This window comes from Nanorana parkeri, unplaced genomic scaffold, assembly GCF_000935625.1.
Source record: "Nanorana parkeri isolate BGI_ZX_2015 unplaced genomic scaffold, ASM93562v1 scaffold536, whole genome shotgun sequence".
Classification (NCBI taxonomy): Eukaryota; Metazoa; Chordata; class Amphibia; order Anura; family Dicroglossidae; genus Nanorana; species Nanorana parkeri.
Window position 1 is genome coordinate 463,343 of NW_017306804.1, and position 18,632 is coordinate 481,974.

Sequence of the window (18,632 nt, forward strand, 5' to 3'; positions counted from 1 at the left end):
GGGGGGGGGGGGGGGGGGGTCTGTGGGCTAGGAGAAGAGGGGGAGCAGCAAAGATCCCTAGCCCATATTCAAACTTTAATTCTCCACGTATCATTTTCCAGGGCAGGTTTGACTCTGGCTGTTACGAGTTATCTGAAATAGCTCTTCCCGCAGAGTGTCTCATGCAGAGTTAATATATAATTTTACAGACCACTCATCGAGGATTCGTCAAGTTCTTCCTTGCTCCTCTGTCACTCCACTCCTGTAACCATATAAAATGCCTTGAATGCTTACCTACTTTTTTTAAAACATACAAATGCCAGCAGAAAATCCTCAGCTGGAGAAATTGCTGCTCCTGGATCCCATGATGGCTGGTCACATAATAAGCCAATCTAAATTTGGATTCTTTCCTAGTCATTTGGTTTCTTTGACCAGCTACCATGGATTTCTAAAAATACAGTTTCTCTGCCTAATGTATTCCTGGGCATTTCTATTATTTAATGTGTTTAAAGGATAACACAAAAAAAGGTGTACTTCTCCCGGGGCTTAGCAGTCATTAATCAGCACTCTCACGTGGTCGTACTGAGCCATGACCACTCAACATTGCATGTATTATGTTGATGGGGCTGTGCAGTGAAGTATTAAAGTGCCTGAATCAATACCTGGCTGGTGTGGGTGGCAGGAGATAGTGATTACGGTGCCAAAGCAGAGCAGGAACTGGGTGGTGGGGAGGATGTTATGAGTTAGTTTGCCTTTTAATTTTTTTGAAACTGGAAACTTATCTTTTAAGGGAGCATTGAATGACTTCTCTTACAGTTTATGCGATTAAGGGAGTGAAGAAAGTATTTCATGGTGCTGATACCATTTTTGGAAGTAGAGCAGCAGTGGATATAATTTTGTAAGATAGGTCTGCCTTTAACAAGAGTTGATCAATAAATACATTTTTTAACTTTACTCTTAGAGCCAACAGGCACTTTTACAGAGCTAATAACGTGTTAACAAAACTGCCCCTCCATAAAGAATGGAAAGACTTTAAAGTAGGCACGTTTAGTTTTTTTTTTTTATGATTTAACTAATAATGTGTTCCCTAACCCCCAACAGAAAAATCTTATGAATGCCAGGTTGCAGTTGTAGATTACGTGGATCTGCAGTTCTCTTTAGTCCCCCTGCAAAGTCCCACAAAAATCTGTTGATCTGTAATGGGGTGGAAACAATGCTGCAGTGCTCACGAATTCAAAGCAGAGTTGACACACATATATGTTGCACCTGCGTGCATTACAGTGGGATCACAAATGTTGCAGGGGGGCATAGCTATCAGCATGGTCATTGCTTATTCATAAACCTTTGGCTTGTCAGCCAGCACCTGGCGACACTTAGTACTGCAAACTACTTTCTGGGTTGAAAGTTATTAAATTCCCCCACTGTGAGCTGCAGAGTCTGGGAGGGGGAGAGTATAAGGCACAAATAAAAGGAGGATTTGGCTCAGCCAGCAAAAAGGAAGTTTTTCTGTTTACTTTATGAGGCTTGTGAATCACATATTAACTGGATTTGGTACTTGTTTAGACTGTCATACAAGGGCCTTTCATTTAGTAAAAGTAAAGGTGATCCACAATTCCAGGTGTATAACCATACCACTAAATCACTGGTTTAAGAGAACAAAAAGGTAATCCATATGACTCATATCAGGGCCTTCCATTGCTCAGTATCCTAATCCTTCAATAACCACTTTTACAGTGGTGTACCACAGGGGCAGTGGGAGAAATCCACCCTGTGTACAGGCAATATGTGTGTCCATGGTTTGTGGGCAGACTCAGGCATGAGATCGGTGTCTACATTGTTCCAATGACTACGCCTCCACTGGTCGGTTTGTTTAGATTAAACAATATACACTATCCTTTCCCTTAAAGTATTTTATTTAAATGAAATTATAAATCTATTTTTTACACTGATGTACTGTACATGTTACACATTAAGCTTCTACTTTGTTTTTACACTAGAATGCTTCACACAGATGGCTCTTCAAAATATCATGTTATACTTATTGCTTTTTTGTTATTGGAGGTCTTTGAAAAAACTAATTTAAACAGTGATTTGATCTTTCATCATGCATTTTATTATCATCATTCCTTCAAAGAGAAAAGAAGAACATCAGGTGGTACTGAACGGCAACTCATGTGAACTAAGGCCATCAATGGCAGCTCTGATGGCACAATAGAGCCCGCTGGTAGCAGCTTATCAGGGAAGCAGCAATTGAACATGTTAGACAACCTGCCTCCATTGCTATTTCCCAATGAAGGCAGCTAACAGGCAGGCAAGGTGGCCATCCACAGATGTAAGATCAATAACAGCAAATTGATCGACTGTCATCTACATTTTATGGATATCCTATAGAAGGAGGCTACACTGTTTCACGTTTCAGATGCAAGTTAAAAAGTCAGGGTAACTGTTTCTGAAAAATATATATTATTAATATATATGTATTAATTTATTAAATTACCTTTTTGACTCCTTGTTTTAAAAAAGTCTGTGCAAATGTTTCCAGAACACAATTGAGTAATCCCGCCCCAGTGATTGAAATTGTCCCTCTCTGAATGAATTCTGTCCTGTAGTGAAAGAAAAAAAAAACAAAACAACATGGTTTTTACATGCTCGCCAGTTTACACCTTGAACAACACAAGTTAAGAAAGAAGGAGCTAACGGAGGTTTGGTTAATTAAGCAAGGCAGTAGAAGAATTCTGTACACAGTTCATATCTCCAGTGTATAGGGCTGATTATAACTTTTTTTTTTTTACCACATCATAAGCACTTTATCACTGTACTTTGGTTATAAATGGATTGGGTTTTATTTGAGCTTAAGTTAGGGACCGTAAGCACATGTACGTGATCTCAAACAACTTGTTTTAACTGTACAGTTTCAGGTCACCAAAAATTCTGCACAGAATTGTCGGGTTTTCTAACACTTCCTTGTCTAGTTGAGCTGCAACGAAAATAGAAAAGTTATATCCAGAGACCAAACCCCTAATTTAAAGCTCCTTGAGGTGATAGCCACAGTTTATCGTGGCATTCAACAATCCTCTACTGTATTATAGACACTGGTATAAGGGGTGATAAGATCTGAAGATCAAATCAAAGACAGTATAATGAGGGTCGGATTGCCTGCTAAAGTACAAAAGTATAAATTGTATTTATTTAATAAATTATGAAAAACGGATCAACAAAACAAACCAATAGACCCCCACCTGAAAACTCTATAAAAAATTGGTTGAATCCACCAACAACACACTCACTTCATGCATACATTCACGGACAAGCTGAGAAATATAAATTTTTTGGCCGGCTCTTTATATTCAATGTTGAGCTGAAAGCGATTTGAAAACAATGTTGCGATCACACACTATACTGGATGCAAAATGTATACTTTTGTACTTTAGCAGGCAATACGACCCTCATTATACTGTCTTTGATTTGATCTTCTTCAGATCTGATCACCCCTTGTACTAGTTGAGCTGCAGCCTGTCTTCTGTTGCAGTGTGTCTGACACTGTTCGTTTCTCTTTCGAGCCCTCATATGACCAAACCTAACATCCCCATTCTGCAACTACTGGCAAACCTGCGGCAACTTCCCATCTTACAGTGATGATGCAACACCAGTTCCCTATTGAACCATCATTTTGTCAATTTAGTCTGTGCCATTGCATGTGTTCAGATCTACCAAGTGCTGCTGTTCCGATTCTTCATGTATCACCCTGGCTCTGGCTGACTGATCTCCCGGTTGCCGAGTCCGGCTATTGTTTTCATTCATCCTGATCCTTGACCTGGTTTGGCTGACTACATGCTTTGGCATCTGACCTCAGGCTTGGCACTAACGACGTACTGGACTTTATTGAAAATAACAAACAAAAATGGCAAACAACTCATTTTTAACCTGCACGTTACATTTCTGTCTGATTTTTGGTTCCCTAACAAGTATGCACAACACACCAGAAGTTAGTGGACACCATCCCACAATATGACCTACTGTCATTTGTAGAGAGATAATAAAGCACAAAACAAACTACAGTATACTAGTTCATACTAATATTGTTAATGTATATAAAATTCTTAAGTCTCTTTCGAATTACTGTAACACGCCTCAGATTTAAAAAAATATAGACAATTTCCAAGACCATTTCTTTTAAAATGCACAAAAACACATTTAAAAAAAGCAGAACAGATAAAAGAAAGTCCAGCAGTTGAATGGTACTTGTGTTTGTGTGTATTTTGTTCTCCCTAGGGCATTTTTGCTGACCTACCTGGCAATTTTTGGTGACTATATAAAAAAAAAAAGCCATTCAAAGCCCACTCTCCATTCCTCCCCAGCTAAGATGCAGATCAGGGACTCTGTATCTATGATCTGCACTGACTGGAGGCAGAGGTCTAATCCCGGATGTTTCCATAAGCAGTACTGATTAACTGACTAAATCTGATTAGCTGACTAACCAAACCCTGCAGACTCCTCACTGACTAGAACTACTGGAGAGTGGTAAAGTGATAGGTCAATCAGAGTGGGGTAATCAGTCTTCACAACAGGAAATAGCATTCAAAAGCCAAAAAACTAAACTTGTCACTACATGAAGTTTCCACATTCTACTTTGCTTGTATGGGTGTCTTCTTAGTACTCCAGTTCCTGCCCACATTCCAAAGATATACTGGTGGGTTAATTCACTCCTGTCTAAATTGGACCAAATAAGTGTATGTATGTATGATCATGACTTTAGATTGTAAGCTCCTGCGTTAATTGTCGGTGCTATATAACTGCCTTATTTAAAGAAACTGCTATCCCGGAGTTCAACTTTAAAGGTGTGTCTGATGTCAGAGTAAGATAACCACTAATAAGACATTTGCATGCATGTTGGCTCATCTGTCGTAAGTGCTTATTCTTATATATGAATGCGTCATAAGAAAAATATGGAAGCTGCCATTGCTTACCTCTTTTTAAAAATACAAGTTTCCTGACTAACATGCTGACCCGTTGTCTACAAACTTATTTTTTTTTTTTTTTTTAAGACACTAACCTGGGAAAAAATAGGCACATCAAGGAAGTCTGGGGACCTATTCTGTGGACTTGTTTCGGGTCAGTGCTCCACAATTTTGAAGCCAAAGGATCAGCAAAACTTCAAGAGGGATAGTTTTGAATCGTTCTCCGATTTAGAATACTAAACTGTTAATATCTTTGTTATCACTCTTGTACAATAGTATGGTTTATGGACTCAAATGACTGATTGCAATAACATAAAAATAGCTTAAAATGTTCCATATCCTAAGTCATTGTACCCCAGTGTACTATGGCAAAATCATCAACACAAGTTATTTATTTTTCACTGAGAGCTGTCTAAATGGAAATTTACTGGAGAATATTGATCGGAAATTGATCTAGGTAGTATAAGCCAACCTGAAGCCCCATTCCATGAGTCATAAAGAGAAGTCTATTAATGAGATTTATCTGCTGAAATATTGACTAGTTAAATACAGAAGCTCTATCTTAATTGTTTTTTGGATGGCAGTTTAATTAAAAAGTCTTTGATATAAAAAAGACACAGCCTCTTCTGACAATAGGTGAGATGGCCTTCTAAAGCATGATTTAGCCCAATAATAGACACTAATTGAGAGCTCCCTTTCATGAATGGAAGAATGATCTTGGGATCTACGACAACGATTGCTTAGAATCAATTAATCTGCCAGTGAAGTATTGACTGATGGCTTAGGTAGTCCCGGACTTGGAAATTCACATTTTAATCTTCAGTCTACTTCTTGCCAAAGCTCTGGCAGGATATGCAGTACATACTGTACCTGTTAACTTTATTACTAGTACTCCTGATACAGAGCTGGGGCGGATATCACAATAAACAGAGAAGCCCCACTAATTAAACCAGGAGAGCCATTCTCCAAGTGTAATGTTCAGGACTAAGCTGTCAAGTTGACAGCCAGCTCCTGCACAATGCAGGAGCAGGCTAGGGTGAGGCAGAGGCAAAAGAGGCTCCTACATCACCTGCATTAACTACCACAGGATTCTCTCCTGCATATGCCTTGGCCTGACTCTGAGGGCAAGTGTAATACTGCCATAAACAAAGACTGCCTAACAATACAAAACAATCTGACTTGGTTATGCAGTCTGAAACCCTGTTGTTGAGCAGAGCTAAGCTGAAAAGTACAGAGAAAACCGAGTAGTGATCAGTGGGTGTGTTAGCAGCTTTGCAGATATGTCACTAGAGGTCACTATTTCCTCAACACCCTCACTTCGAATATCTCCAGGGCTGTATTATCAAATTCAATTGTCCAAATTAAAAGGGTGTCTATGGTCAAAAACGGAAAATAAATATGTATGTCTGTATCGAATTTCCATAAGTTCTATCCTACTCCTAATTAACATAATTATTATACAGGATTTATATAGCGCCAAAAGTTTGCACATCACTTTACAATATAAGGAAGACATTACAATACAATTCAAGACAAGAGGATGGGCCCTGCCCGTGAGGGCTTGCAATCTAAAAAGGGAGGGGCCAGTGATACATGAGGAGGTAGCTGTGTGGGGATAAATTGTTTGTGATGGAATGTGATGGTACCTAATGATCTAGAAGTTTGTCAACGTGCCCATAGGACAGGGGTCAGCAACCTTAAACACTCAAAGAGCCATTTGGACCAGTTTCCCACAGAAAAGAAAACACCACAAAACCCTTTTGACATATAAAATGAAGATAACACTGCATATATCCTTTTTTACCTTTATGCTATGTATAGCATGTATATAGGTATATGTGAACTTAGTAATGCACTGGACTATGGGCTTACCTGAGACCCCGAAGAGCCCACATGAGAGTGACCCTGCAGAGCACACCATAGATCCTGCACAGCCCATCTGAGACTCTCTATAATGGGCTCTGCAGGGCCTCAGGTGGGCTGCTCGCCGGGGTCCCTTTCCCTGTACCTCCTCCCAACTCATCTTACCTGCTGCTGCTGGGGCCTGGCCTCCTCCACCCCCTCCCCTGTCACAGCTGATACTCATGTAAGAGGCCCCCCAGACCCCTCACATGGGTACCGGCCATACCCCCTGATGGCGGTGTTCTATCAAAGTTTGTGACTACGTAACAATGTGTGATCGGTGACGTGGTCACACATTTCAATGTAATCCCGCCCAGTTTTTTGGCTGTGGCTTGTGTGACCGCCAATAGGTCAAGCATTCCAATGCTTTCTCAGCTGTTCCAGGGCAGATCGGCATCGCAAATCGTATGTGCAGGAGAACTGATCTGCCCTGGAACAGCTGTTCGGTCCTGAAATGTCACTATCCGACTCCTTGAGTACGATCTCACATTCCACCGCATTCACAAAGTCTGATAGAAGTGCGTATCTCTAAATTGATGACCTATGGGGGCTTCTAAAGCGGCATCTATGGACTTTTTGGGGTACTGAAATTTTGTTGAAGTTTCACAGACGCACACAATTTTTAACCTGGGCATCTATTTACTCATTGTAACTTTGTTTTATATTTTATGAAACAAATGGGTATTTTATTGTGTTTTGGGGCATTTAAGTGCATGTTTCACTACATTTTGTGGTCTGATAAGGAGTTGTGCTAATATTGTGCAACATAAACATTTGCAACTGCCACCATTGCATTCTATAGGGTCTCCGCTTTCAGAAAATATATAATGATTGGGGGTTTTAAGTAATTTTCAACCCTAAAATGTGGAATATAACATGTAAACAAAAAATGAAAAGAAAAAAAGGCCTCGGTCAGATTGTCTAGGAAAGCCAATGGAGCATCCACCAGTAGCCTAACACATTGGAGTACACAGTAGCCTGGGCCAAACTGGAACTATAAAGTTCCCTGGAATGCCTTCCATCTAGATCCTACGAGGAAGACAAGGAAGGAATTGCAGAGCCAGAATGGCTTAGATCAGGCTGTACTAAATCACACAGTTACCAGAGCAGCCACTGCTCCAAAAGAGAATTCTGCAGCTGGAAATAAATCTGTTTAGTTAGTTTGTGGAATGCGGAGACCAGAAGGTTCACGTCCGGTGTCCCTCAAATGCAACAAAGGACCTGGAATACCTCCGGTTATAGGGTCCAGTCCCCAGGATCCAGGTCCTGATAGCAGAGGATATCTACCTGCCAATTGTTCACTGTTTCCTCCCCCATCTGACAGGATGGCATCTATTGTGAGGATCTTTCGTGAGACCGTAAAGAAAGCCCTGAGCCCAGAGCTGAATTGAGTCACTAAGCCAGTGACAACCTGTGCCTTGGTGCCAGATTATCGGCCATTCTAGACTTGGGACTGACATCTTCTAGAATGAAACATCCTGCCTCTAGGAGTCTAGAGTAGAACTGGGTATATGGGACTGCCCAAAGGAAGCTACCATCAGTCCCAGAACTCTTACACAGGAGCAAAGATTTGACTAATTCCTGGACTGAAGAATCCGAGTACAAAAATAAAATTTTCTTTCTCATTCACTGAGGGACGTGGGATTCAGAGACAACTAGAATGTTCTAAAGCAGACCACTTGAAGGGTGGGCAACACAGCAAACAACGCTAACAAGTCCAACTACAATAGCAAAAAAACAAACTGGGGACTGCCTGCAGCTCCAAGAGCTGACTGAAGGGCCTTATCTCCAAGCTAGCATCAGACGAGGCTTGAACATCCACCTGGAAAAAATTTGCTAAAATTTAGAGAACGTGTGAACAGAAGACCAGGTGGCAGCCCTAAAAGTAAATCACAGATAGTAGAATGCCCAATCCTTAAGACCTTGAGCTTAAACGATTTGTCTCAGCCACTTGGTGGAGCAAGAAGCAGGTTCCCCTTTGCAGGGACCATGAGTGATGACAACGAGGCTGTCAGGCTTTCTAATGAAAAAACAGTGGCTCTGAAGTAGACGCATAAGTAGACCACAAACTGCATCCAAACAATGAAGGGCATTCTGCTTCTGATGTACTGGGGCTGGACAGGGACATAAGTGCAATGTAATGGTTGAGGCGAAATGCTGAAACCAACTTGGGAAGAAAAGAAGCTCTAGGCCTAAATACCACAATGTCCTTGTGTAAAACCAAAAATCTACAGAAAGAACCTGCTAATTCAGACACATACCACAGGAAGGTAATGGCTACAAGGAATGCAACCTTCTAAATGAGAGTGAAAAGAGGAATATTCCTGATGGGTTAAAATGGGAACCGAGATAAGATTAAAATCCCATGGAGCCAAAAAGGTGGATTGACAGGGGGAGTTATCTGATTGAAACTTATGTACAGGATGTTTCTCATACAAGCGCTGAGATCTGACCCCTATTAGTGTTCCGGAGCAATTATTGATACAAGCCTGATTGTAAAAAAAAAAAAGAAGTCAGCATTTGTCCCACAAAGTATTTTCCGGTATAAAAGTTTTTCCTTGAACCAATTGAAGCATGTCTTCCATGTGTGATGGTAGATCTTATAGGAAGTGGTCTTCTTGCTTTTAAGATCGTGGAGATCAGAGTTTGAGAGACCCTTTAGCTGTTAAGATTTGGGCATTAACAATCATGGCATTAAAGCCAACAAACATGAGGCAGGATGGTAAACTGGCCCTTGGGGCAGAATATCCTCCATGGTGGTTGAGGTACTACTGCAGTAGAACTGTCTGGCTGTATCCTTATCAAAATCCTCAGAAGATCAAGATGTCCAGTGGTGTAGTCAACCATATTGCTTGGAGATCCAGAATGTTGATTGGCAGCCAGGATTCCTCCGGCATTCAAGTCTCCTGCACTGACAAGATGCGTAGGACTACTCCTCAGCCTATGAGGCTGGTGTCCGTTGTGACGATCTTTAATGATATCAGAAGGAAGGATTACCACTACCTGCTGTATTTACATTCAGCTGCCGTCTCTAGAATCTTGCCACTGGCAGCTGACATTCCCTGGCTGAAGCTATTGATAAGGGTGTACAAAGCCGCCAGGAAAATACATGGTCACTTGAAAGGCATGCACAGTAATTGCTTCTTACATGTCTGCTCAGCAGCCCAATATTTCAGCCACCGATGGGAGACATCCACTAAACACATCTACACAGTAGTGCAGGGCTGTTGGCATGAACTCTAATTGGTTCACAAATAGAAGATTAGTATGAAGTAAAGCTGCACCCTTTTCATGAGTTTAATCTATTCCCCTAATGTTTGGCAGACTAAAAACACTGCCATGGCAGGTTAAAATGCAAGGGCTGCTAATTAAAACAAGGCTTTGGAGTTTCTAAACATTTGTCTATGGGATCCGTAAATACTGATGCATCCTCCAGTGCTTTGTTAAGATGGGACACCACCAGATCAATTGTGAGAACAGTCCACTTCTTAATAAAGCCCTTCAAAAATGAATATTGGATTGCAAAAGTTTTGGAAGATGTAAATCGTTTATAAGCAGAGTCTGGTGGTCGGCCTACATGCATGACCTATTCATTAAAAGGTTCTTCAGAGACTGGGACAAACCAGAGACTGTGCCATGGCTCTGGATTAGGAAAGTGTTCTGCTGCTTAGTAACTGGAAAGCACTCGAAGGTCATAATTGCAGACAGGCTTAGCAATCATTTAACTCAGCAGAGTCCAGATACAGACTCCAAAGCTACTGCAGTGGATAGGCCAATCCAGAAAACTGCATATAGAGACAGGCTCAAACAGTTTCTAGATGAAGAAAACATTGTTTAAAAAGAAGATGGATTGTAAAAACGGTTAAACATTTCTCAGTGGGGAAGACATCCATCCTCCTAGAGCGCTAGCAAAGAACTCAGGCATGTGGGAGAGGTTAAAGCAGGCTAGCCACTCTTTTTGCCAGCGTCCAAATCCTCATGTAGGTGGCAATACAACCAAAACATCTCTGAATCCTATGACCCTCAATGAGAAAGATATATTTGTGTGCATACGTGACAGCTACCTTATATTCTTTCTGCAGAATTTAACCATTTTATTTTGTTATTGTGGATTATTTGACTATTTTTTTTTTAGAAGAGTTCACAACCTTTTTTTTATGCAATAACTTATGGTATTTTACAGGACATACTGTCAGTTTGGCAGCTGAGGTCACAGTCTGTGTAAAGGTGCCCATACACTGCACGATTCTCGTACTAGAATCGCGGGAAATCCCGCGATCGTACGAGAATCGTGCAGTGTATGGGAGGCGTGCGACCGTTTCTACTGTACGGTCGCACGTCTTCCGTCGATCCATTCACGTCTTCCGTTCAGCATTGCGGTCATCGGAAGCCTGGCCCTCAGCGGGGTGGGCTTGCGATGATCGAGAGTATGATCTGCCTGTCCAAGATGGGCAGATCGTACGTTTTTTTAATCACTTTACAAACATCGCAAGACTAAAGGTCTTGCGATGGTTGTACAGTGTATGGCCACCTTAAAAGAGATGCTAATACAGTCTGCTTTAGTGATCAGGTTAGCAGCTGGTTACACTGATCATTGATTCAAACAAGGTAAAGATTTTGTCACACTGTACTTGGCTGTAGATCTTGGAAGCAGCTTATTTCAATGTAAAGATTTAATTACATTGTAATTACGGTAGAAGCTGATTAAAATGTATTGATTTTGCTATATTTTAATTAGATGCAGCAAACCTGTAACTTTTTTTTAGTAAAACTCTTCATTAATAAACCATGAGTTAACCCTAAATCCCTTATATAAAACTCTCTTCTCCATGTGGATTAGTATTTTGTTTTTGTGGATTTTTTCTATGACCGTAGTAGTTACAGCTCTGTAGAGCAATTCATTTTCAAAGTTCTCAATAGCAGCAGTGAAGATGTATATATATATGTGTCTCAGCACTCTTGCCTATTCCTATGACCCTACTCTGTTTTGTTTTTAGAGCCCATTGCTTTGAGTTACTACGGATGTTATCACAATGCATGGATACGCATTCCAATGTACCACCAGCATGCACCTTTGTAGCAGAGGGCCACATTGCACAATAACATATTAATGTTTATTGTGGTGGGCTGTGGCAGAAAAAAAAGAATGTAGATTTTCTTGAATAGTGTAAAATAAACTGCATTAGTGCATGCGCCAGGCAGGTGTGAATGGGCCCTTAGGGAGAGACTTTAAAAAAAATGGCAAGATGCCAGCTCACTGCTGGCAGGAGAGAACTAAGCTACTGAACAAAACTGAAAATAAAAAAAATTATGAAGCTTCTGCTGCAAACTTTAAAGGAAGAATTACTCCACAGTGGCTGCAGTTACACAATATGTAAAACATTTCAATTTTAAAAGCCTGGACACAGTTCTACTTCAGAGAAATACAGGTGTATGTGCTGAAGAGGATAAAGGTGTGTGCAGTGTTCTAAGGAAAATGCAGGTGATCTAAATGGTTTGGTTTTAAAATGTATATGTCTATATCCTCCGTTGCATATATTTTATATGGCAGTATAACAAGATAGTAAATATTTATGGCACATTCAAAAATGGACCAATCTTTCAAACAAGTGTCTATTCTGCTTGTTGATTATTGTGCTTTGTAACATTCAGTGATTGCACTGTAATTGTACAGAAAGAAACCAAGGTAACCAGAAAGAGCCTATAAAATTATATTGGCCCAAGTTGTGATTTTCTGTCTAGTAAATGGCTATTGTTACATAAACGTTATCATCACAAGCAGTTCTATCCAGCAGTGAGTATGATAGTCATGTAAAATGAAGCATTGATACCTATAATTTGAGGGATTAGGAGTAGAATTCTGCAATCAATATGACTTAAGAACCAACCTAGATATATAGAAGATTGACAACATGCACACTAGTTTAAAAGAACAAAAACAAATTGCTGGTAAAATTAACATACATTAGATGAAAGTAGTTCACATGCAACTGAGAATAGTGAAGTAAGTATGCCAGAAAAAGATGTTAAGGAAGCTCTCCACCCAATATGCTACACATTATACTTCTGCTGACAGCCTTTATATTTGAAGACTTGTCAATTAAAATGATCAGGTCTGGCACATCATTCTAACAGACAAGAGAAGTAAGGGTCCCAAGACGTAAAAGGTCCTCTTTGGGTAGAGCTCAATGGACAAGAACAGACTTTAGAGTTGCAAATCCACTGTATTAAGGAAATGGCAGTTTAAATCTATAACATCAACATGGCATATGCCTATAATCTTCTGAATGCTATTGTGTGCAGAAAGTAGGCCCACATAAATTGCTCAGTTTGGCAGATTTATTAAGGACGGGGTTGCAATGATAATGTTCAACATGCATCAAATACCCTTGTCCCCAAAAACATGGCCACCTCCAGTACAGGCAGATTTACTGTGATATTGCTGCAGGCAAATGTGATGTGTTATGCTTTACCCTGAAACTGACAGAAAGTTATAAACACAAATTACTTACAATGCTAGAGTCCAGGGATTGAACATTAGTTCACATTGTATGAAAAAATCATACTGCATAGTAACACATGTTATGCACATAATGAAACCTCCGATATGTATATAACTTAAAAGAGAACTATGAGGTGAGTGATTTTCACTCATCCTCATAGTTCTAGCCTACCTGCGACAATGAAACTGTCACAGGTCGGCTCAGTAGATCGGAAGTGAGCGAACACATACCGGCGTTCGCTCACTTCTTGATACTGTCACGGCAGAGGGGAGGGACTGGATACCCCCCTCCGATCCTCCAGCGTTGACTGGTGGAACGGATGGGGCGGGTACAGCTGGCTCTGCCTCCAGATAGGCTGAACCAGCTGTCACTCACACAGCTGGGCAGATTCAGACATAATTGTCGGGATTCGTTTCAGCTGCGGCATCTCAGTATACCGCGAGCTGTAGCTCGCGGTATACTGAGCTTTGGGTGAGGAGAGGATGCTAGTTTGTGTCCTCCCGTTACCCTTAGAACTATGGGGAAAATCCCTAACCCCATAGTTCTCCTTTAATATAAGCGTAAAGTTCACTGTGAAGAAAGCACTGGAACTTGAAGCTGAACTTTAGACAAACATTAAATGCACATTTGTAAACATATTTGTGAAATTGTTTACCTGCCAAAATAAATGTGATCCTGCTTAGTCATTTTTTAAATTCTCATTGCCTTGCAATACTACCTAGAGTAGTGAGCGAGACCACATTTAATATTATAGTTAATCCCCAACTCTGAGCATTGTTAATGGCACCCTAGAAATGAAAAAAAAACAAGCTCTGGATGCAACACTCCCATCCGGTCTAGCACTGCCCCTGCAGCTATTTACCTCTGCTACTAGATGCATTTGGTCTTCTAGGTTTGACATCCACCAGCATTGCTGTGAGGCAAAAGTGCTAAAGACTTGGCAGCCTACAGCCCTAAAGGAATACAGATAATGCCAGTTCAATGTTTACTGAACAGATTAGTAGAAGGAGGCAGCTCATCCTGCAACACTCACCATCCCACTATGATCAGCAAACTAACTATAAATTATGAATTCAGGATTCCATAAGCAAATATGAGTAAGGAAGGGTACGATTCCATCCAGGTCTATCCAGCTTTATAGAACCCAACTGGCACAATTTTTATGAAATGCCAAGCATAACTGTTCTGGAATGGAGTACGCTATAAGAAACTACCAGAGTATTTCACTTTATCAATGAAAAAAAAAAAAAATCAGATGTTCTTCTACTTTAAAGAATTACTAAATGTCAAAGGTAATTTTCAGGGGTCATTTGGCGAGGTCTGTGATGACTGATAATTCCAAAAACTGTTTTATGTGGATAGTCATGCATGGTGATGCTTAATAAATAAATGCTGCATTGTAGTGAGGATTTTCTTTACTTGTACAATAAAGGAGCCATGGCATTATTCATAAATCCTTTAAAGTTTTTGCAGCCTATTTAGGGATGTCTACTGCAATACTGAGCAAAAAGCCTCAGAGTCAACTCCACTTAAATAAAAGACATAAATAAAATGTATGGACTCAAAGAGGCCTAGTCTAAATGTTCTGTAATATGAAATGTTCATAACCTATTTAAGTAGCAAAATGTGTGTAGACATGCGTCAATGTTTTGATTTACACACACACACACACAGTAAGTAAAGAGGAAATACAAAACAATGGAGACTAAAAAGGAAATATAATTTGTATCCGTTACAATTAAAGAATGCAGCTACACTTTCCAGCATACTGGGGAAATTATAAGATTAAGAATAATGATACTTTGCAGATAAGCAGCAGGTAATACATATGTATAGCGCATGATGACAGACATTGGTGACAAGGATACTGTTCTACTGAACAGTGGGTGGGTCATGTGTATAGAGTGTGTTGACAGACAATCTATGCTACTGAGCAGTGGATGGAACATGTGTCTAGTGTGTGCTGTCAGACACCAATGACAGAGATGCTGTGCAGTGAATTGTATATGTGTATAGAATGTGCTGATAGACAACAGTGACAGGGATACTATGCTGCTGAGTAGTGGATAACACATATGTATAGAGAGAGTGCTGTCAGAGAAAAATGACAGGGACAATGTGCTCCTGCACAAAGGACAGACACTAATTACAATCTCTGTAAAAAATCTGCTGTCAAGCAAAATTTGTGAACGAATAATGGGCATTAACACGAGTATATCAGAAGCCCCTAATTTGCATATTATTCAGTGTTGGATAAACAAACACAGAAAATGCATTCATAACCAAGATTTCTCATTTAACAAGAGTTAGCATGTAAACATATAGAGGCTAAAAAACATACTTTGAAGATATAATAGACTATTTCTTATATTTTGTTTCTTTTCACCTGCTGATTTGTTCAGTTACTGCAGGTACCCTGGAGAAGAATGTATGCCAAATCTTCTAAATTCTAGCATTCCAAGGGCAAAAGGATTTCTTGTGACATTTCTGCTGGTTGTCCCATCGGGTATGTGGTTTATAGGGGGGACACGTGACTTATATTCTGTCCATTTAACTAAATGTCTCACTCAGACAAACCTCCAGCTCTGCAATTTTTTATATATACTGTCAGGCCCTGTAAAAGTCAGAATTCTATACACAAAATATTTCCAATGGGCAAGACAAGAGGAATTAGAGGTTCATAGTGCTTCACTAACGTTAATTCACTGCCATAGACACTCACGCTATTACTAGTTTAATTAAGAGCAATTTCCACCTTTATTAATCCTCTTTACCTGTACAAGCTTGAATATCACTACAGCTCTATCAGCAGCAAGAAGAACATTCATATTATTGATTTCCTGTCAATGCTTCCCAGCAGTGTTCCTCAGAAACACTTTTCTTCTCTAAAAAGCATTTGGCCTGAGATATGTCTGAGCTTGAAAACAATATATTTTGCAGCAAGGACTATATGAAAAAAGAAATTGGACAGAATAATATGAGAAAAGTTGATTGTTGGTGTACACTGCAATGCCTCTTAAAAAGTTTCAATAAAAAGGATAACCGCAGCTTGTTAAAAAAAATAAAAAATAAACTAAGTATATGCCCCAGCTTGGCCAGGGAGTGCTTATGTCCTTGGGGTGTTTTAGCATCATGTACTGGGCACTGGGCCTAGCTAAAGAAAATAACTCTTGTGTTGGCGCAAACTCAACTAAAATATTTGTCAAGATTTATTCTACACACATTTTGTTTCCCTCTACTTCTGGTGTATCTAGTTCATTCAGTGCTGCAAAATGACGCACATCTCCATCTGTACATTAATCCCTTAGAGTCACATAAAAATCTATAGCCTTTATTAATTCATTTAAAAGTTTCTTTCCTTTTCCTCCTTTAAAAAGCACCATTTGCATTTCAGAGGGAGGAGCTAATCTTATTCATTATCTCCTGCTGTTATCTCCAACTCTGCTATTCTTTTCCTTTTCCTAGAGTAACAGAAGATACAAGGAAAAAAAAAATAGGGTTGGAGATAAAAGCAAGAGATAATGAATAAGAATAGTTCCTCATTATAAAATGGAAAGGGTGCTATTTAAAAAGGAGGATAGTGGAAAAGGGAAAACATAAAGGGGAAAAAACGAGTTTAAATAAAAAGCTGTAGATTTTTTTTGTGACTCTATGGGGATGATGTACAGGAGGGAATGTGTGTCAATCTGCAGCACTGAATAAACTCAGGGCAGGTGCCATTATTTTGTATGGTTGGGCCCACTATGTGTGAAACATTTCAGGCAACCTTGTTCTTTTCCAGAGAGTGTAGCGTTTATTGGATTCCAGAAACAGATGAACAGAAACAGTCCTACAGAGTAAAAACAATAATAATAAAATATAATCCTTGCGATTTCCTTTCTGTGTATCTAGACCTCAGATGACAAATGCTCCATAAGTATACACACACACACACACTCCATCCACCCAGCATATATATCCAGTCTACTGTATATACGCTCATATGCAACTCCCTCCTCATTGGCCTTCCACTACATAGGCTATCCCCCCTTCAGTCTATCATGAATGCAGCTGCTAGACTCATCCACCTAACCAAACGCTCAGTGTCTGCAGCCCCCCTCTGCCAATCCCTGCACTGGCTTCCAATAGCCCAAAGGATAAAATTCAAAATATTAACAATCAGTTACAAAGCCATCCACAACTCTGCCCCCGGCTATGTCTCAAACCTTGTCTCAAAGTATCACCCTAACCGTCGGCTCCGCTCTTCCCAAGACCTCCTGCTTTCCACCTCCCTTGTGAACTCCTCCCATGCTCGCATCCAGGACTTCTCTAGAGTCTCTCCCATCCTCTGGAATTCTTTACCCCAACCTGTCCGTCTGTCGCCCACCTTGACTGCCTTTAGGCGATCCCTAAAGACTCATCTCTTCAGGGAAACCTATCCCACCTCAACCTAACCGATATACAGTTTACCGCCATTCACTAACACTGAAAAGATTTCTGATTGGCTGGTCTAATGATCCATTTGATGTTACATCTGTTTAGGGAGTTTAATATATGTGCTTCTGTCTTAGAAACATTCCTATTAAATTGAAGCTTGCTGACAGTGGGAGCAGGGAATGGCTGAAATTCATTGCTTTGATAACCTCTTTCTGCTAGTAGCAAAATTTTTACTTAGACAAATATTTTGTATATAGGCGTTATTTGATATTACTTTATGTGATATAATTCAAAAAATTTGTGTAATATTAAAGTGCCACTAAACTAAGGAGTTAAATCTTAAAAAATGCATTCAAGTACCTTTAAAAAGGAGAACTATGGGGTAAGTGATTTTCACTCATCCTCATAGTTCGAGCCGACGTGTAACAATGACACTGTCACACGTCGGCTCAATAGATCAGGAAGTGAGCGAACACATACCGTCGCTCTCTCACGCGATATTCTGAGCTTTGGGTCACGGGAGGACACTAGTTTATGTCCTCCCGTGACCCTTAGGAGAACTATGGGGAAAAAACACTGACCCCCCATAGTTCTCCTTTAAGTCTATGACAGGAGGGAGCTTGGAGCAGTAGCTACTTTACAGCACACACAGGGACCATTGAGAACAAAAGTAGCCACACCCCAGAAGGAAGGACAGTGTCAGCACCAATTCAAAGATGATTTGAGGATTTACTGCTGTGCGATACACAAATAAGATAGATTTTTGTTACTAGATAGGGTACCTGAATGCATTAAGATTTAACTCCTAAGTTTAGTGTCACTTTAACATTGTAGTCTGCAATAAAAAAAAAAAAAGAGATACTCATTAAACTAC

General features: G+C 40.1%; 1 protein-coding gene across 1 annotated transcript in view; it reads right to left on the minus strand.

Moving 5' to 3' along the window:
* Positions 1 to 18,632, minus strand: part of PRELID2 (PRELI domain containing 2) — a 70,115-nt gene that overhangs the window by 5,372 nt on the left and 46,111 nt on the right. The window contains exon 5 of the mRNA XM_018561659.1: positions 2,477 to 2,582. Within this exon, the coding sequence (XP_018417161.1) occupies positions 2,477 to 2,582 (106 nt within the window). The remainder of the gene's footprint in view (positions 1 to 2,476; positions 2,583 to 18,632) is intronic.